At 40.0% G+C, this 20,253-nt stretch overlaps 3 protein-coding genes across 4 annotated transcripts; all 3 read right to left on the bottom strand.

Annotated features, from left to right (window-relative positions):
* Positions 1 to 88: 88 nt before the first annotated feature.
* On the bottom strand, positions 89 to 2,872 carry jagn1b (jagunal homolog 1b). Its single transcript, XM_077728808.1, has 4 exons — positions 2,725 to 2,872; positions 972 to 1,069; positions 696 to 768; positions 89 to 621 (listed from the first exon to the last, which is right to left on the bottom strand). The coding sequence occupies exons 2-4, from the start codon at positions 1,058 to 1,060 to the stop codon at positions 232 to 234; spliced, it is 552 nt and encodes a 183-aa protein (XP_077584934.1). The 5' UTR covers positions 1,061 to 1,069; positions 2,725 to 2,872; the 3' UTR covers positions 89 to 231.
* Positions 2,873 to 3,898: 1,026 nt separating this feature from the next.
* LOC144206158 (uncharacterized) lies at positions 3,899 to 11,288 on the bottom strand. 2 transcript variants are annotated; one of them, XM_077730946.1, is made up of 4 exons: positions 11,191 to 11,288; positions 7,796 to 7,929; positions 6,483 to 6,729; positions 3,900 to 6,378 (listed from the first exon to the last, which is right to left on the bottom strand). In XM_077730946.1, the coding sequence occupies exons 3-4, from the start codon at positions 6,724 to 6,726 to the stop codon at positions 4,415 to 4,417; spliced, it is 2,208 nt and encodes a 735-aa protein (XP_077587072.1). In that variant the 5' UTR covers positions 6,727 to 6,729; positions 7,796 to 7,929; positions 11,191 to 11,288; the 3' UTR covers positions 3,900 to 4,414. The 2 variants fall into 2 exon arrangements, with proteins under 2 accessions (XP_077587082.1, XP_077587072.1); XM_077730956.1 differs by lacking the exon at positions 7,796 to 7,929 and having other exon boundaries at positions 3,899 to 6,378; positions 11,191 to 11,247.
* Positions 11,289 to 14,802: 3,514 nt separating this feature from the next.
* On the bottom strand, positions 14,803 to 18,786 carry LOC144199960 (uncharacterized). Its single transcript, XM_077721870.1, has 8 exons — positions 18,456 to 18,786; positions 16,960 to 17,014; positions 16,455 to 16,561; positions 16,294 to 16,392; positions 15,972 to 16,153; positions 15,840 to 15,897; positions 15,701 to 15,763; positions 14,803 to 15,613 (listed from the first exon to the last, which is right to left on the bottom strand). Exons 1-8 carry the CDS (start codon positions 18,591 to 18,593, stop codon positions 14,930 to 14,932), a joined length of 1,386 nt encoding a protein of 461 aa, XP_077577996.1. The 5' UTR covers positions 18,594 to 18,786; the 3' UTR covers positions 14,803 to 14,929.
* Between the last annotated feature and the right edge of the window lie 1,467 nt (positions 18,787 to 20,253).

Genomic DNA, 20,253 nt, shown 5'->3' with positions numbered 1-20,253 from the left:
TGAATGAGGAAATTCCAGAAGGTTTCACGTAAGGTTTAAAAGGTAGTAGAGTTCAGGCATCAAATGTTAGAAAAAAAAATGTAAATTATAATATAAATCTTGTGGTGTCTTGCCTCACAGATTGCTCTCCATCGGTCCACAACCATTCACTCAATCTTTCTCTTATTGTAGTTCTTTTTTTTAGACAGCAAACCTTTTGTAATCTCACAGCCCAACTTGTTTTGTATGAACTCATTTTTTCTTCTTCTCCTGTGTGCTGGTGAACCACTGATCCAACAGCTTCTTGCTGTAGTAAATTTGCCAGCCGTGCACCTGCACGGAAATGACGATCACCAGATACATGACCATCACTGCTGGGAAACCAAAGATGAAACGGTAGGCTTTTCCAAATCGATACAACTGCTGAGCAAAAGGGAACATTTCCATGCTGCCGTAGATAAGCGGTGCCACGGAAAAAAGCCCGGCACTGATCATGGAGATAACCAGGTAGCTAATGTTGTTGCGTGGCAAAGCCATGAAGCTAAATGCTGTAGGAACAACACTGAGGAGGTATGGATACTCCCACTGGTACGGTGAGGCGATCGTTTTGTGAGACACCAGACTGAGCTGGCTCGCTGTCACCTGACACACAGAGATAAATACTTTAATAGAAAAGCAAAAGTGAACCCCAAAAAGAAAAGTCAATCAGGTTCTACCTGAGCTACCATCAGCAACCAGACCAGCAAGTGGACGATGTTAAGCTTACGGATTTCCGACTTCAGGGCAACACTGTCCATACCAAGACAATGTGTGGTAGAGACACAAAGACAAACAATATTATTATTAAGATGCACCAACATTTCACAGCCAGTTTTTAGACAGTATCTTATTTTCTAACTACAAGGATTGCTTGGATATGGCTAAAGGAAGGAATACAAATTGAAATGAATGTTATAATAATAAGCTGGAGACAGCTTTTATGAATGCAATACCTCATCTGGTAGTGTGAGGCCACCCGCTCTCTGTGTTCAAAGTCACTGCCATCTGTTCCCTTTGCACGCGGTCCTGCTCGTGAAGCCATAGCTCAGTTCTAAATGATGAGACAGTTCCAGACAGTGTTAGTACAAGAACCTGTCATTGGTCGATAGTTGTTAAACACTGTGCTCAACAAATACTTATTTACAAGCATTCAACACTTACACTAAGACTTTTAATAGTAAGGTTTCATTAGAAAATATTCTATTACATCAACTTATTCATAGTAAATACTATCTATAATGAAAAATTATGATTATACATTGTATTTAGTCACAAATCATGGCCATGTTCTGTACCTAATAGGCTTGCATAATAATAATTATTATATATCATTTGAGCACTGCCATCATGATATGCATATGCACATCAGCCCTATTGTAGGATGTGATTGTTTTTCTATATATGCAGTGAAGAGTGATTAGCCCAGACATAAGAAAACTACGGCCCGCGGACCACATTTTTAATCCGGCCCACCGACGTTGTCCAAATAATGTTGTTGTTTTTTCCCCCCCAAGATGGCGCCGTCACGCGGAAGCCAGTGGCAGTAGCTCTGTCCACTCTTATTTGTTTTTCGTGTTTTAGTCTATTTTTTTAAATGACATTTTAATATTTCTTAATACAAACATTCCTTTTTACTTTACTTTGTACGTTATACTTTTTACTTGAATGACGAGTGATGAGTATGTTAATACTTTGGTCCTTTTTTTCTGTTTATGTTTCATATGTACTGTTAACGGATGCACTTTTTTATATGTATCGTATCTTGTGCTGACCCGGCCCATCTGTCAATTTTTGAAAGTCAATGTGGCCCCCGGGCCGATAAGTTTGCCCACCCCTGGATTAGCCCGTCCGCCTCACAGTTCTGATATTGTGTGTTCAATCCCCGATGGGTTCCAACCTCCATGAGCGGAGTTTCAATGTACTTCTCATGCACACATTCCCAAAAAAGATGCATGGTAGGTTTGGTTGAACACTATAAATTGTCTTTAGGTATGGATGTGAGTGTGAATTGTTGTTCTTCTCATTCCCCTACAATTGGTTGGCAAAAACCTAAACCCCAGTTGGCTGCAACAGGCTTAAGCACTAACACGACTCTTGTGAGGATAAGCAATACAGAAAACGAATGAATCAATATCACAATATACCATAAACCTCCCCAAAAGTCGCAATGTCAGTTTTTGCTAAATATCGTTGAGCCCTAGTAACTACGTATATTTAGAGGTCAATACTTTTCTTTTTAAAAAGCACGTTTACAGCACTTCTCTTCCGGTACATTGTAGTGTTGCCAATAATGTACTGTGGTACATCTACATACTATAAAGTGCTCATGGCAAGCATAGTAGTAAGAAGTAGTAACTTCAAATGAACGAAAGTTATATGAGACCGGTTACTTAGGAGCAGCTGGCTAAATAATCGTCACCAACAACGCTGACGGAGTGAGACACCTTGGCCAGGTTTATGTGGATTTTTTTGTCCCTTATGTGATGTCAGAGTATTTGTTATCCACACAAAGAGGAATTCATAGTGCCTAATTTACTCATTATTTTCCATATAATTATTGAACTATAATGCAGAACATGATTTTATTTTCATATTGTCTGTTTTGCATTGTTCTTAATTGTTAAACCTCGGCAAAGGATGCCATTGTGCAGTTCTAAAATTACATAAACATATATTTTGATATGAGGGATACGCAATAGTACTTACATGTTTCCAGCTGCAATTCGTAATTCTCGACAAAAACACAGTGGTAAATGAATACGACACTGTCGTAAATGATAGGAAGAGAATGCCGGGTACGTACTGTGATACATAGATAACATATATTTAGTGCTAGATTTGTTATAAACGCTGTGAGACGGTAGGGACGGCGTCGTCTCTTGTTAGAGCCCTTTTGCCTCGGGCCTTTTAATAAACAGTGTTTAATTTAATCTTGCTTATTCACCCATCTCAGAGGAGTAAAATGACTGCATGCTTAAAGAAAAAATTCTACATTCATCCAAAAATATAGCATGTTAATTTGATGTGTTATGGTCTCTGAACCGCGCGTATATCTCTCAAGAATTTAGCGAGTCAAGAGTATATGTATTTGAATGGAGAAAACACTCACCTTACTCACGATAGAAGTCCTCCGAGTCAAAATGGCCGTCAAACATTAACGATATCTATCAACCTCACCTTATTTTTAAGTAGGCCAAAAATAGTACTGGAACGATTATCAAAATATTGAGATTCCCAAATAAGGGCGTTAATCATGCTGCGTTATCATACCTGTGTTGTATTTCAATAAAATTTAAAAAAATAACAGACTTTGAATGTTAGCATTGATTATTTGAACATACATAATGTATATAGTCTACAATTTATGTATTACACACAACTAATTTTAGGTATTTATATTATTATTATCATCATCACCCTCACTCTCACCCTCGCCCTTACTATCACCATCATTATTATTATTATAATAATAAATATCACCATCATTATTATTATTATAATAATAAATATCACCATCATTATTATTATTATAATAATAAATATCACCATCATTATTATTATTATAATAATAAATATCATCATTATTATTATTATCGTCGTCGTCGTCGTCATCGTCATCGTCTCGTCATCGTCATCGTCATCGTCATCATCATCGTCATCATCATCATCATTATGATCTTTATTATCATCATTATGATCTTTATTATCATCATTTTGATATTTATTATCATCATCATCATTATGATCTTTATTATCATCATCATCATCATCATCATCATCATCATTATGATCTTTATTATCATCATCATCATCATTATGATCTCTATTATCATAACTATTATGATCTTTATTATCATAACTATTATGATCTTTATTATCATAACTATTATGATCTTTATTATCATAACTATTATGATCTTTATTATCATAACTATTATTATTATAACTATCATTAAACGGGAAAAAAAGGTATTACTTATTTCTGTTGAACACGGTACAAACAATTATATGTTTGAGAAACTGGAAAATCTGCACTGAACGTTCCATATTGACTCCTTGTTTGCTGTGAGCACATAAAACATTAATAATTATGAAGTGATTTACATTTCAATCATAAAAGTGTTTGCTGTGAGCACATAAAACATTAATAATTATGAAGTGATTTACATTTCAATCATAAAAGTGTTGAAACAGTCATGTATGTATTTGCTGCTCCAAAACAATCAGAAAAGGCAAATAATGTATTTGTAACATAGGAACCCCCCAGGAAACGTTGTACGTATACAGGTAAATATAGACATAATGATTTTAGTGCAACATTTGGCAACACAGTTTCACTATACTTAATTTTTACATTTCCCTTACTAGTTCTTGCAGTTGTAAATGCTAGCTTTTCTTAGATCGTGTACAATAAGTATCCTGAAAAAATGGCATGGACATACTGACTTGCATAAAGGCCTGCTGCCTGGTCGGATGGCAACTGCACGTGAACAGTGTCAGCCTGTTGTAAAGAGAGCACAGCACTACCTGATGCCTGATCCAGCAAGCCCTTGCTGCACTCATCGTAAGTGTACAGCATGGGCTCGTTGTTCTTCATCAACGCCACCCACACATTACCACCCTTGCAGTTCACATGGTACGAAAAATAGTAAACCCCCGGTACGCTGCATGTAAAAACACCATTTTGAGGACTGTAGTCCTGATTGCTGTTGTAAAGTACTTTGTCAAAAATCACAGGGGAACCTATGAGAGGGAATGGGTTGGTGAGCGTTGCTGTGAAAGAAGGCATTTCCAAGGAATTTCCGCCAATGTAACCACCGTAACTGGGCTTTTTATTTACTAGTTTCTGACCACCGTATGGACCCAATACCGGAAGATTTTGTCCAAGGTCTGGGTATGTTGCAGGCGGTCCTGGAGGACCAGGGGCTCCAGGTTTTCCTGGTGGACCGGGGAGTCCATGAGGACCACTCTGTCCAGGGTTACCTTTAGGACCTATCTGACCAGCGGGTCCAGGTATTCCATTACCAGGATACCCTGGTACCCCAGGGGGGCCTGTTTCTCCTTTTTGACCAAGCATTCCAGGAGGTCCAATTGGTCCACCTGGTCCTGAAAGTCCTGGAATCCCCTTTGGTCCTTGAGGCCCTTTATCACCAGGCTGGCCTACCTCACCTCTTGGACCAGGTAACCCTGCAGTGCCAGGACTGCCAAACAAACCCCTGTCCCCGGGTTCCCCTTTGGGACCTGTTGGTCCTTGAAACCCTCTCAGTCCAAGTTGCCCCATCTCACCTATGAAGCCTGGATGTCCCGGAATGCCTGGTAACCCTATGTCCCCTTTTAAGCCAGGAATTCCTTTCAAACCACTTTCACCATCTTCACCTTTTTGCCCTGGGAAGCCATTGCTACCTGGAAGCCCCGTTGGGCCTGGGGGGCCGGGTCTACCACTTGAACCTGTAGGACCAATGACGCCAGGATGACCTTCAAGTCCCCTTTCCCCTTTTTGACCTGGTAATCCTGGAAAACCATTGTGTCCCTTGTGACCCTTGAGTCCTGGAAAACCTTGTTTGCCATGGCCAGGCAAGCCTGGAATTCCCGGTAATCCTGAAGGGCCTGTTTCACCTTTACCTCCAGGAAGCCCTGGTTGACCTAAAAAACCATCCATCCCAGGTTTTCCAATTCCGGACGACCCTGGTGGACCTGGTTGTCCTCTGTCGCCAGGCAGTCCTGCTGGGCCTTGTTCACCTTTAGGCCCTGGTTTTCCTGACAAACCTGGCTGGCCAGGAAGACCATTTGCACCAGGTTTGCCTATTCCAGGCATGCCAGCATTTCCAGGGGCTCCAGGTAGTCCACTAGGTCCTTTTATTCCAGGTAATCCAGGTAGACCAATTCCTTTTTCACCTCTGTATCCAGGCTGGCCTGGAAGCCCAGGAGTACCTCTTGTGCCAGGCTCTCCTTTATGACCTATTTGTCCAGGAAGGCCTTGACCCCCTAGAATTGAAATGCCAGGAAGGCCAGTTGGACCCGGAAGTCCTTGAGGACCAGGAAGTCCAGTTGCTCCATCACGACCACGAAGTCCTGTCTCACCTTGTGGCCCAGGCAATCCAGGTCCTCCTGGTTTTCCAGGCAATCCTGGTATTCCTGGTTTACCTATTCCTGGGTACCCTTGAGGACCAGCAGGGCCTGCTTTTCCTGGCAGTCCTGGCAATCCCTGTCCTGTCAGCCCTGGTGGTCCTTGAGGTCCCTGTGGTCCAGAAACCCCTTGAAGTCCCGGTGGGCCAGAAACCCCTTGAGGTCCAATGCGAAAACTTTCTGCACCAGGACCAGGGCGATGTGGGCCTTTGGCTCCTCTGGCAAAAGTTTGTCCTGAGGGGAAAAAGGTTTTGGTGAATAAAGGTGAGAGTTTGACATGGAAAAACTGTTCTCATTCCATTATATTGGTTGATTTACAAAGGAAGATAATTTGAGACCTTTGTTTTGTGTCAAAAGGTGTTCCTTGCCCAACTCAAGTGGAAGCTGTGGGAGCTCCATACCATGCTGTCCCAGTAACGGCATTTCATTCCCCAAGAAGGGCTGTTGTGGATGCCCTTCATTATATTGTGGAAGAATTGGGTGTATCTGTGACTTTGTTTTGCTTCTGGAGAATGTGCCACAGTCTACCAGATGCAGCACAGCAATGAATAGATGGATGTAACAGTGAGTTATAGGAGTCATAGTCTATAGTAGAAAAAGAAAAATGAAAGCTGCATTTAGAAAGCATTCACAATGACTTGACATCATCATTCATGCTAATTAGGTGGAGAATTGTAGGGTACTAAGGCCCATCCTAGCTCTGACATCAAATAATACGCAGACTATAACCTGAAGTAGTGGGTAAATCGCGGGACTGTGATGTAGTCTAATTTCATTGGCTGTGAGTACACTGTTTATGATATTAACTCATCTCGCACCTCTTTCTATAAAGACTTATTGAGTGACATAAAAACCTATTTCACTATTCATAATTTCATAGTTAATGGAGGAGTTGGGGGGTGGGGTTATATTGTTTGGACCCAATCTCAGCTGCTCCCAGGCCAGAAGCAGGGAACACCCTGAATAGGTGGCCAGCCGATCGCAGGGCACAAGGAGACGGATAACCATGCACACTCCCACCCATACCTAGGGGCAGTGTCCAATCAGACTACCATGCATGTTTTTGGAATGTGGGAGAAAACCGGAGTAGCCGGAGGAAACCCACGCAGACCCAGCGAGAACATGCAAACTCCACACATATGGACACGACCTGGATTTGAACTCCAGAGCCCAGAGTTGTGAGGCCGACACGCTAAACACTCGCAACACCGGGCCGCCTCAATTATTTTTAGCCTTTAAAATTTTAAGAGCTCCTTTGCTTCTGTTGCTTGCCATCCAAGATAAGGAGCTGGACATGTCCTTTATATAGGAAATACTAGGTGTGTCAAGCTTTTGGCATTTTATAAAAAATACCATTGCCTGTAAGTGTTCAATTGTGCATTACAAATAATTCAACAAAAACGACAAATATTGATGTAGTTGTGATTTTAAGGTTATTATTTGTAGGACTACACAAAAAAAACTGACAGTGAAATAATGACAAAACCAAATGGAGAAAAAATATTTGCTTTGAATCATTTCTGCCTGAGCGGTACCTCCTCTGCTTAATTTGAAAGTCATGGTAGGTCAACAATGATTTTAAAAAATGTAGCTCATTGCAAAAGTCTGCCTGGTTTATTTTCACGCAAGCTAAAAAGCCACTTGAACTTACTTTCAAAATTTTTGGACCGTGCCAAACAATCGTCTTTGCCCACTGTCTCCTGTTACATTACATAGTTTCTCTGGTTCGTTTCCAATGTATGGGTGGGAACTTGGCCATGTATGAGCTCCGGTTAGGTCTCAGCTCTGTCAAAACAATTATTGGTAGATTTATGTTCAATATGACATTTTTCATTTAATGTAGTATTATTTTTCCCACATTCTTAAAATAGTCCCTAAATATTACTGTCTCCTTGGCATGCCCCCGATTCTGGATGTCCACCGCCTGGTTCCCTTAGTTGGCTGGGATATGTTCCTGCACCCCCTGTGAACTTTGTGAGGATAAGCGGTTCGTAAAATGAATGAATAATATTTATCTGAAAATTCTGTCATGCCGATGGTTGGGTAGATTTCAGCTCACATATATTTTGTAAAGAGAAATAAAGGAAGATTTATTCATTTCCTTAATGGAGGGGGGGGGGGGGGGGGGGTTGCTGGAGCCTATACCAGATGACTATTGGCACCAGGCAGCGGAGACCCTGAATCAGAGACCAGTCAAGGAAACGGAAGCGCACCAAATTCAAGGGCTGTACGGATAAATTTGACTGAGCTTTGAAACACATTTGGAGTTGAACCGCAATGGTCTTAAACATCAAAGAAAGCATCCATCTAAATTGTCAAAAACAGAACAGCATGTCTACATAACCAACAGAAACCCATTCATTTTTATGGCCAGTATATGTCTGAGTCCAGATCCCTATTTGACAAAACAAATAAAATAAATAACCCCCCCCACATGATGTAATGTTTCTGAGCAGTTCCAGATGGCCTACTTTTAAGTGCACAGTATTTGGTACACTGTCTGCTTAGAGCTGAGAATACATTTGACATGCAACACTCAGCTGATGGTAATAATAAGTGAGGCCAAGGCATATGGGACGTGTGTGTGTGTGTGTGTGTGTGTGTGTGCTACTACACCATCAGGTGGCCAATTTAGTATGGTATCTAGTGAATGGAGTTCACTTGTATGGCACTTATCTACCGTTACGATACTCAAAGTACTATGGTAGGAATAATTTTGCAAATCTGGCAGTTTAAGGGGCTTGTATCTTATTTCTGTTACTTTAACCACTGGAGCGTAACTACACATACAGTATATGCCCAAGACCGTGCTCAAATATACATACAGATGGTCTATTACTCATAAGCAGTATTTCCTTTAAATGCCAGGAAGCACAGGTCACTTTACGTCTCACCACAGTTTTCATTATAGACAAATGTCAACAAGTGAATTCATTGGGCTAGAACCTTTTGCACCTATAATGTATTGCCAACATCATGGTTGCTTTGTCTCATATTTGGAGTAGTCGTCAAATGCGCGCCCCTGTGTTTTGTGGATTTGATGGCCAAAAATAATATACATTCAGTGAAATTATGGGAAATTCCAACATTTACAGCTGCAGTAGTTTAATGCTAAATGGTGATTTTAATACACAAAGAAACCATTGTTCACAGCTAATTAACTTCCAAAACTGCAAACGAGAGCATGACAAAAATACTTATAATGCAATAAAAAAATGAATAAAAAGATTCTAATTATTGCTTTTAAATTTTATATTTTAACATGTATTTTATGGAAATCTTTGTATATTGTAAATGAAATTAGGAATATCCACACACACCATATATGTATATAGAAAGAGTACTATATAGTATACACATATATAAATATAATTATTATTAATTAATTTTTTGGTTCTTTGTTACTTGTTTTTCTACTCAACCTCCTTGCTTTAAAAATGGAATTCCTCTACCTCTTGTCGATTACAGAATAACTCTTTAACTTGGAAATAAAAGGTTAATTCACTTCTAATGATTCAATTTATGCAAAGTCTCACAGTAAGTAAGGGACACCTGACCAGATTATTCTCATGATCAGAATAAACCACAAAGGCCTTTTCTGATGGCCTATACCCTACCAAAACCATTGGTGAGGCGGTCCTGTAATCGAGTGGTTAGTGCAACGGCCTCTCAAGTTGGTCCTCAATGTATGGAGTTTGCATATTCTCGCTAGGCTTTGTTGGGTTTTCTCCAAGTACTCTGGTTCCCTCCCACATCCCAAAAACATGCATCTTAGTCTGGTGGGGCACTCTAAATTGCACCCAGGTATGAGTGTGAGCATAAATGGTTGTCCATCTCCTTGTGCCCTGCAATTGGGTGGCCACCAAATCAGGGGCTCCCTCACCTGGTGCCCATAATTAGCTGGGATGGGTTTTAGCACCCCCATGTGAGGATGAGTTGTTCGGAAAATGAATGATTGAGTGAATAATTGGTCAATAGGATTCAACTACAATTTTCTTAATTTCTTAGCATTTCTCTTTTCTGTGCTAGAGTTATTTTTGGTCCAAACATTTCTATGATGGATTTCTGTGTTCTATCTAAGGCAAACTTTGAACTATATTAGCAACGCATACTTTCTTAGTATGATACTTGATAGTTTTGTTTTCTGTCTTCTAATCAGCATTACCGCTCACTGCCAACTTCAATGAGGTAAATGGGTCCATTGCAATTTGCACATAATGTTTTTATTCAACGGTATCCCTGAAAATTATGATCAAATATTTAGTTTGTTGATTCTGTTGTCAGCTGAATACAAAACTGAGAGGATTATGTCCAATTGTTCTAACCCAACTTGCATGAGGGGAGCATTTGTATATAGCAACAGAGGTGTGCAAACACATGGTGCTGGGATCAATGGGATCAAGAAGCCCATTCCCTCCATCCAACACTTCCTGTCCAGGGAGAGGGAGCAAGGGAATAAATCCAAGGCATGATGAAAAACATGAACAGGGAAGCAAACAACCTGCTAAAGTAAGTGCCTCGTCCCTGTTTTGCACCTCACAATGAAGATGTGGCGTTATTCTCATAACAATAGAATTCAACCTCCAGGAATACAAGAATTTGGAAAGTATTTTGTTTGTTGTCCTCCCAAGCTCTTGGGATGCCAAAGCAGTACGAGAAGAAAAAAATCAAAGGGATTTGACAGATACTGCTCGAGTTTGAACACTTATCTGGCAGGTGCTACGGCAAAATGGTAGACAGACAGACAGTGAGACATGCATGCTGAGTTGCAGACACCAACAACACATGGCTGAGTTTGGCAGTTAGTACTAAACTCAGATTCTCAGATAGAATTCTTGTGCACAAGGAAGCCATCAAACGCATCTGCAGTATTTAAAAGCCACTCTTTTTTTGTAGGAACTTCTGACAGACATGAGAGAGATTTCAGTTATCCTCCATGTATTGCTGACAAGGGTACAAATCAGGAAATGGGATGCCACAGGCAGACATGTTAATAACACACACAATAACAAAAACTTAAAAGCATAATGGTGATGCACCTCTTACCTTCACGGGTTGCAGTGATACTTCAGGGTGGATGTCGTACAGAACTTTGATACTGGTGAGGCTTTTATGTGCAAGAGGGAGGAGCCGCAGAAGCAGAGGAGGGAACCCAAATACAAAGAGAACCTCAAAATATGTCTGAGAGAAAACACAGACGTTGGCTGACTGTGGAAAAGCAGTGGCAGTGGGAAAATGTTCTTAAATTGTTCTCATTTTTAAGGAAATTGCAATCCTCATGTTTACACTTACACAATTTAAATACAATACTAGATGTAAATACACAAATAATACCTGATCCTAGAGCTGAATAATCTCAATAAAATGTGGTTACTGCTCTACTTCAAACTGGCAAAGGTCAAACCATTGGTTTGCATTAATAATGTGCGATATTACCTAGGGTTTGAACTTCTGCTAAACTTCTTGTCAATTTCAAGACGTCAGATCCCACTTGGAACAGCTGGTTCAAATTTGAGGAGCAGTAATTGTTTTTTGAGTTGCTATTTTGATATATATTTATATGGCTTCAGAAAATATGCAGTCTGCTGATTTGTAGTCATTTTCACTGAGAAATTTGGAATACTCTTGAATGTAACTGAAATATTTAATTTCATCTGGGTGTGGCAAACGCAGTGAGAAAACATGGAGACAGTCACTCCCCAGTAAATGTACCCACAGTTTGGTCCACTTTTTATCATAAGAAAGTATAACATATGTGAGAAATCCATTTTTGAAAAGGAGATGACCTTGTTTAGGGTTTGTGACAGGGTAAAGTGAGTAAGGTATTAATGAGAGAGGGTCACATGGTAAAAGTGTTTAAGTTATAAATGAGTGCATGTGTGATGTAAAACTAGTTTTGGGATTGGGTGTTTATCAGTCTTTGATTATTTATGCCTCCAGCCAAATAGCAAGGGTATGGATCAGTATTTGATTTTTTTTAATGTCCGGGCTCATATAGCTGAAACGTGGGGAAATTCACACCAACTCCACTAGAGGGCCTTTTACTCTATACATATAAGTATGACTTCTGAAGTTGAGACCATCTAAGGGCAAAAAAGGGGAAAATTGGGACCGATTACCGGAGATCACTTTCTGAGTCCTCCCAAAATCCTCATACCCTTGAGCAAAGCAATGAACCCTCATTCTGAGATACCCCCTAGATTATAAACGGAGTTTGCCCTTATGGGAAAAATTATAGGATTCACAATTTTGGGCATTACATTAGGGGAAAGGGGAAATTATGACATCACAGACATTTTAGATAGTTAACTCTGAAAGAAAACATGTGGAGGAATTCAGCTACAAGGTCAGTGAATCATCAGATAGAATTTCACAGTCATTACATCGCCTCTCTTCTCTTTTGTCTGCAACTTTCTCTTCACATTTAGCGCCAAAATACCCAATCAAAACAGGAAGCACATTCAAGACAGGCCCATGGAAAGGAACCTGAACTGGACTAAAACCACAGAAAATCTTTCCAATTTCTACATTGCACAGAACTTCCCCAAAGTGCAAAGCATCAAAGTGAAGTACTGTGTCTCATTCAGCCTCCCATTTTGTCTTCTTTTAATAAGGAAGGGAGCATCAAGTGGGGAACCATTTAATAGATTAACAGAGGAGGATTAGTGTTTTTGGATGAGCTCCACATGAAGGAGCATCCGTCAAAAGCTTTTCAAGCCAAGGTAAACAATAAAATAGTTCCCCAAGACCACACAAGGGAAATAAGTAGGGTTGATTGACGTTGCACAGGTTCTAATTAAAAGTCTTCATTTGTGATATGATCCTTTGAGCCATTTACCTTGGACGTTGTGGCCATCTGGCTCAGGTATGCAGTTGTTAGAGAGAGTCTAAAAAATCTACACACACCTGTACAAAAGGAGACTAAGACCCATGATTGAACATGTTGCCCACCATACAACCACAATGGAAAATACTGCAATAACATTGAAAAGCAACCAAATTATTAATCCTTGTTTTCCTCAGTCCATCACAAAATCTCCTCAAAACATGGAAAGAAGCATGATAGCTCGCGGACATGGTTTCCACTAGAGATCTTCCGAGCCGTTTTGTAAGAATGACACGTGGAAGAAAAACAAGGAAGCAACCTAATGACAACATACTGTAGTATATTGTGCCAGTAACTGAGATGATGAGCATGTAAGAATTGACACTCAAAAAGACTGGCAATGAAAAGACGGAATTACTACATAATGGAAGGCGGCAGGAAATTGAGGGTCAGAAGCTGCCTGGATACAATGTATCCTGCTTTGATAAACCAAGAGTTCTCCCTTCCTTTGCCAGAAAAGCCAGTTTTACTGGCATTTGGCGTGTCAACGGACACACACACAGGCAATTCTCATGCAGGCGGTGTTGACAGAGCAGAGAGCTGATGAACTCATTAAGATACAATTGCTTGAGTTTACAGAGGGTGAATGATGACCTACTAACACAATGGATGCTCCTTCTTGTCTGAAGGCGGGTTAAAGTATACTGCTTCGTTTCTGGTGTTTTGTGCATGATGCAAATTCCAACTTTGCAGCATTTCTGACATGAATGATTTAACAAATCCATTTCATTTATTTTTGTTCGGTTGCGGGGGGTGCCAGACCTGACAATGAGCACCAGACGGGAGACAACCTGGTGGCCAGCCAATCACAGGGCACAAGTAGACGGACAACCATCCATGCTCACACTCACATTTAGGGGCAATTTAGAGTGGTCAACCAGCCTATCCTGCATTTTTAGGAAACCTGGGAGAGAACCAGAGTACCCAGGGGAAAACCCATAGAAGCCGTTGGAGAACATGCAAACTCCCCACAGAAAGGTCCAGGGGATCAAACCCTTGACCTCAGAAATTTGAGGCAGACGAAACAGGAAGCATATATTCATTAACCGCAAAAAATGCAATAAAAAAAACAACCCATTTGTAAAAAAGTGGTTGAATTGTCCTCCATCCTAATGTTTCCAGTGGAATTAGAATGTGTGCGAGAATCGGAGGTGGTAGCTTTGTTTTGACAACATTACATTAGGACCTGAATCCAACCAAAATGCTTAAGACAGCTTGCAGTGTATACACAACCTCCAACTCCTTGGGCCGGGATCCTGGCAGTCTACACAGACTGCCTGGGGAAAAGGCTTGACTTACAACATTGATGTTCCCAGACCGGGCAAGAGATTCCAGTTTTGGCAAACAAGAGTAGTTCAAGATTAAAAAAGAATTAAGTGAAGTCGAGCGGAAACCTTTTCCCAAATAAACCCACCATTTTGAGCAGGTCAAAGTAAAGGAATTGCTGATTGACCATTCATTTCTCTTCATAACAGGACTTAAATCCAACCAAAGTCCCGAGGCGAGCAAGTTGTTGAGTGTAATTACACTCATTTTCAGAATTTATGTGGCTTGGAGAAAGATGAGAAATGCAGCAGAATCTCAAGGTTGGATAGCGAGATAGACTAGTTATGGAAGGGAAAGACCTACCGCACTGAAAGCAACTGGACGATCACCAAAACGTCACATTCAGTGCCCATTAACTATGAATCCATGCACGTCTACTTGCTGCCATGGAAAAACTGCGAGTCCTAGTGTTCTCCGAAGGGAATTTGAATTACAACACTCCCACATGAATTCCGTGATTTTATTGTAACTTCTTCATGCAGAAATGATCGTGGTTTTTATTAATTGAAACAACAAGAACAGCAACAACAACAAAAAAACTAAAAACATCCTCAGGTGACCTTGTGTGCACTATTATCTTTTACTGGCAATCCTCTTGGAGCGTCGAGGAACCATAGTTGGTTCCACCAGTTCCTTTTGTTGCTGCTGCACCTTCCTTCCCCCTGGCTGAGCATACTTTGTCTTGTCAGCCTTTTTGATAGGTTCCGCCTGAGACGCAGTGGCTGTTGTGTGTCCGACTGTCTTTTGTTTCCCTCGGGCGCCACACAGAGGTTTTGAACATGCCAAGGTCTGCTGCTCTGGTGTTGCTTTGGAAGCTTTATCCAATGTTGCATTTGAGGGGGACATAGGAAGATTTGTCTTTGAAAAGGGGTCAGTGCTTGATGGTTTTCGGCCTCTGGGCAGATTCGATTTTGGGCGGTCATCATTGCTTGTTGGTTTTTGGGCCCTAGGTTGATCGGTTTTCAGCCGGCTGTCACTGTTTGTTGGTTTTCGGCCCCTGGGCAGATCCGTTTTCGGGCGGCTGCCACTGCTTGTTGGTTTTCGTACCTTGGGCAGCTCCGTTTCAGGGTGGCCATCATTGCTTGATGGTTTTCGGCCCCTGGGCAGATCCGTTTCAGGTTGGCCATCATTGCTTGATGGTTTTCGGCCCCTGGGCAGATCCGTTTCAGGTTGGCCATCCTTGCTTGATGGTTTTCGGCTTGTGGGCAAGGCAGTCTTTGATCGGGTGTCAAGCTTACCAATCTTTTTCTTTACCTTCTATGTACATTTCAAGGGATCAATAAAGGTTTATGCATTAAACTCTAAATCAAACAAAGGTTTGACATCTAGTAGATCGGATCCTACCTGCTGTTGAGCCAGTTTAGATTGAAGCTCAGACAATTCTCTGGTTAGTCCTTGCATCGCAATCTACGAACAAACAGAGGATTAACACAGTGACGGCTTCATTTTCCATTGGGTTATTTTCATTTCATTTTCACCTCACCTGCTCATCACTAAGTTGGCTCTCTAGCTGCACTTTCTCCACACTGTTCTCCTTTCTCCTGAGAAATTCAGGTTTATAACCTTAAACACCCAAACCACACCCCACCCAACTCGAGATGTGGTGCACACATACCAACCCTTTTCTTTCTCCATGCAACAGATTGCCTTCTTCTTTTGGCTCAATGCTTTCTCCACATCTTCCTTGGTCACCATGGTCAGCAATGACCTGGCATCCAGCTCAAGTGCTTGGACTGATGGTGAGACAATTTCAAGTACTTGCTTGAGAAGCTCCACAAGGTCGGAGCTAGATGGGAACTGGTATTGCATAACACAAAAGTCACTTTATAATAACGTGCACATTTCAGAACCTGGGATTAAAAAACAAATCTTCACTTGAGAGGAAGTAAAATGTGGTGTAAACACCTGTGTAAGATCAGCAGGTGCCCCAAGCTCACCTTCTCAAGATCAGTTTGCACATTCTCCCTCAATACCAGAGTGACATCCAGGGCCTTCTGCTCTCGTTGTATTGTGTTCTTCACAACTTCCAATTCTCCCTGAAGAGCATTTGGATTTTTCTCTGTTCATTGTAAACATGGATATCTTAATGAAAACATACCTGTAGCTTTTTTTTTTGTTTGTCCACTAGCATCTTCTTCATGAAGTCCAAGTCACCTGCTGTTAACTGGTATCCCTTCATGCCAGTCAACAAGGAGTCTGTGTCACCTGTGAAATGTAATCAGAGGGCAACCTCTTTATTAAGTGTACTTCAGTGACTGATTTATGGTATGCAATTTAAGTGCTAATAATTGTAATCACTGCAGATGACATAGCAGAAATGGAAACTAATGAAAATGTGTTACCAATTCATTACCCAGTCTATTTTTTGGTTGGGGATTACACAACGAAAAATAAATAACACTCATTAGGGACATTTGGAAGATTTGATTTCTAATGGTAATTTTTTTGCATCTTCCAATAGGATTTGTACTGACAATTATTCTACCATCACAATAATGAACAGTTAATGTGAGTTAAAATATTTTAAGCGGGTATTTGTTTTAGGAAAATAAAGATGATAATAAACGCCTTGCCTTAATGGTTGAGAACTACAAAACACTAACCTGCAATTGTTCCTGAAATCCTGAGCTTCGGGTCAGGGTGACATCCTTCTCCCCCCTATAAATCACATAGTCAGAAATGATTCATAGAATTGCAAATAAGGAAAAACACGAAGAAAATTGGTGCTGCAACAAACTACAGGCTGAAGCAGGGCTGCCAACTATTCCAGAATTTCAAGAGTTTCCCCGGAAATGCAACGCAAACTCCGGGACTCCGGAAATCCCCCCCAAAAATTTTTTAAGCAACCATTTTGGAAAAGTACCAACTTATTTAAATTCTAATTTTAATTCTTGATTAAATCCCTCATTGCTACAGCTTCTGCCATCTTGATTCATGCACAGTAAACTGGAAGAATTCGGTAACACGAGTGCATTGTTCTGACGAATGATTCGTCTTGTGCGACATTCGATTCGGAATCGATCGTATAGGTAACTGTTGAGTTTATTCTGTATTAATATTATACATATATGTGTAGTAATTCATTTCTTTGTTAAATCATTCTTCCTATTGTTCGGAAAGTGCTCGAGGTCATAACCAGCCGTCTGGTCCTCTCTCACGTGGACTTCTTATCCAGGGATTGTTTATCCAACAGCTCAACAATCAACAACAATCTGGGGCTTCCAGATCAGTTGTTCTAGTTTGCAACGAAGCCAGGGTCACCGGCTAATAACAAAGACGGATATCTGCCATCTCCAGCATAGTGGCCATACCTGTTGACGCACTTTGGGCTTCTTTATGTAATTGTTATACGATTGTTAGGTCAAATGAAGGCGTAATTGTTTTAATCCAAATGAAGGTTGGTTTTAGTCTCCTGTTTTGTTATTGTTAAAATACCTTGATTGTTATTTTAGTTACGGATGTTGTTTTGATTTATGGCCTTAAAAGCCGTACGCGAATTACTGTTCGGGAGGATATTTTGAAGACAAGGGGGAGGTCTCGTTGCTTTGCTGTATCTTCCCATAAGGTCCGTATCCATGATGCAATCTATTTAATTAAATGTCAATAATTAAATAAGCAATCTGGAAGTGCGACTTCAGCGTGAGACATGTTGGAATTACTGACTGTAAAACCCACGTAGAAGGACCAAAACACAAATATTCATTTAGTTTCATTATGCTGTCATTTTTCAAGTTTGCAAAAACACAATATTTCAATTAATTTAAGAACGAGATAATAACAGTTTGATTAAAATTGTCCTATGCTTTCCCCCCCATTTTAAATCGATTTTGAATCGCATTTACTCCGGAAATCGGACAAGGCTATTCCAGAAATGGGGTCGACAGCGGATTGCGTGAGGGCTGTGACCAAGCATGCCCTCTGTCGGATAACTGGTGCCTTACAAAAAGTCTGCAAATAATTAATCGGTCCCGATTAAAAACAATAAAAACCCAACTTCAAGGATCGATAAAAACAAAGTTACTGTCTAAAATAATGGAAAAAAATCAGCAACTTGACAGGCCTTCAACCTGTGAAAACTGAGACAACATGGTCACTGAACCTCATTGAGATGATGGAATGGGACACTATTTCTTTCTTGATCTTCCCTTTTAAACACCAAGCGTTTCTTCCCTTCAGCCAGAGGCGGAGTCCTCGGTAGTTGTCGTCCGGTCGGGATGAAGTGTGTACCCCTAAGCATTTTAAATTGTTATCAAAGCAGCCACAAGTTTCATTCAAGATAAAATGGTTATTTTTAGGTCCGCCTCGGAGTTCTTGCTCTCTTTCTTCTTCTTTTAAATGTTCTTTTGTGTCGATTTGTTAACAAACTATTGGTGCATTACCGCCATCAATAGGCTTGGAGTGTAGCTGTTGTATAATTTTTCTTTTTAGACAAACTCTTTTTTGTTCTGTTCTGATGCTGTGCAGCTGATGTGCGTTCACAATCACTGCTCATTGTTTGCACCCAGCTGCGCACTATTGCAAGCTGGCCACTAGGGGGCGACAGAGTTGAGCAGGTTAGATGATAGTGGGGATTTCTGAAAGGCGAACACATGGCTCTCGATCTGCATGCGGCTCCCGGCCAAAATTAACGGGGCTATTTGCTTCTTACCATATTGTGTATATACCATGGCTCTTTGCCTCGTTTCATGTTTCTCTTATTTTCATCCTTTCTTAAAACACACCCAAATTCATCAGGGCGCATTAAAAACAAATAATAAATTACATCTCTAAATAAACTTGGCAGATTGGATTTTTTTTGCTTCTGCCGTATGGTTTGGTTCTTTGACTCTATCAGTTTGCCGTGGCAAATGTCAGGTGTGACAGAGGGCGTGGGAATGGCCTGAAATGATTGAGAAAGAGGCTCAATGCGATGGAAGTTGAGAACTCGGAGATTGTGAGGCTGTTTTATGTATATGTATATATATATGTGTATATATATATATATATATATATATATATATATATATATATATATATATATATATATATATATATATATATATATATATATATATATATATATATATATATATATATATATATATATATATATATATATATATATATATATATATATATATATATATATATATATATATATATATATATATATATATATATATATATATATATATATATATATATATATGTATATGTATACATATATGTATATGTGTTCGTATATGTATACGTATCCCTATACGTATTGTATTTACATACTGTCAGACAAAATGCAGATATTCATTTAGGAAGGCTGGCAAAGGCGGAACGGAAACCCGACTATCTTTAACCAGTCTGTATCATACTGCCAGCTAAACTTGCATGTTTTTTGGCACTCAAGGAACTTGAAAGGCGAGTACTGAGTCATAAATACTTCTGTTTTTAAACTCCCTGTGCTGATGATGATCCTGGAGAGAGGCTGCAAAATCTGATTGAGTAAAAAAAAACTTGACTGACTTGTTATAAAATGAAATTTCTCTATACAATAAAACTAAAGTGTTACTGTCCTAAGACATGAATTTGCCGGATGCCTTTGTTATATCGGCCAGACAATTGTACACAAGATATCATTTTGTACCTCTATATGTATTAAGATTTTTAATCAATCATTTTGGTGCAAGGAGATCTAATTAATTAGAATGTGAAGACAGAAGGAGTGACTGAATTCTGTGTAAAACAATTACAGTGTGAAAAAATGTATTAGAGAGTGTAGAAGCGGAAAACATAGAATTTGAAAATTATTCATGTAGCAACAGTGTCACCACATTTTCTTTCTTAATGTATTTTTCAGTCCTCAAAATGCTAATAAATGTATTGTGCAGTAAATTCCAAAAAATACTAATTAAAACTAGATGCAC

Source organism: Stigmatopora nigra, chromosome 1 (genome assembly GCF_051989575.1).
Source record: "Stigmatopora nigra isolate UIUO_SnigA chromosome 1, RoL_Snig_1.1, whole genome shotgun sequence".
Classification (NCBI taxonomy): domain Eukaryota; kingdom Metazoa; phylum Chordata; class Actinopteri; order Syngnathiformes; family Syngnathidae; genus Stigmatopora; species Stigmatopora nigra.
The sequence above is the reverse complement of the archived record's forward strand: the minus strand, read 5'-3'. Positions and strand labels throughout refer to the sequence as shown.

Excerpts from the sequence above, each read along its gene's own strand:
- LOC144206158 (XM_077730946.1), bottom strand. The coding sequence starts at position 6,726 with ATGACTCCTATAACTCACTGTTACATCCATCTATTCATTGCTGTGCTG. Across the intron at positions 6,379-6,482 it reads CCTTTTGACACAAAACAAAG|GACAAACTTTTGCCAGAGGA; the intron begins GTCTCAAATTAT and ends TTTTCCCCTCAG.
- jagn1b (XM_077728808.1), bottom strand. The coding sequence starts at position 1,060 with ATGGCTTCACGAGCAGGACCGCGTGCAAAGGGAACAGATGGCAGTGAC. Across the intron at positions 769-971 it reads GCCTCACACTACCAGATGAG|TGTTGCCCTGAAGTCGGAAA; the intron begins GTATTGCATTCA and ends TGGTATGGACAG. Across the intron at positions 622-695 it reads GGTTGCTGATGGTAGCTCAG|GTGACAGCGAGCCAGCTCAG; the intron begins GTAGAACCTGAT and ends TCTGTGTGTCAG.
- LOC144199960 (XM_077721870.1), bottom strand. The coding sequence starts at position 18,593 with ATGCTTAGGGGTACACACTTCATCCCGACCGGACGACAACTACCGAGG. Across the intron at positions 17,015-18,455 it reads CATTCCATCATCTCAATGAG|GGGGGAGAAGGATGTCACCC; the intron begins GTTCAGTGACCA and ends TGTGATTTATAG. Across the intron at positions 16,562-16,959 it reads GATTTCAGGAACAATTGCAG|GTGACACAGACTCCTTGTTG; the intron begins GTTAGTGTTTTG and ends TACATTTCACAG.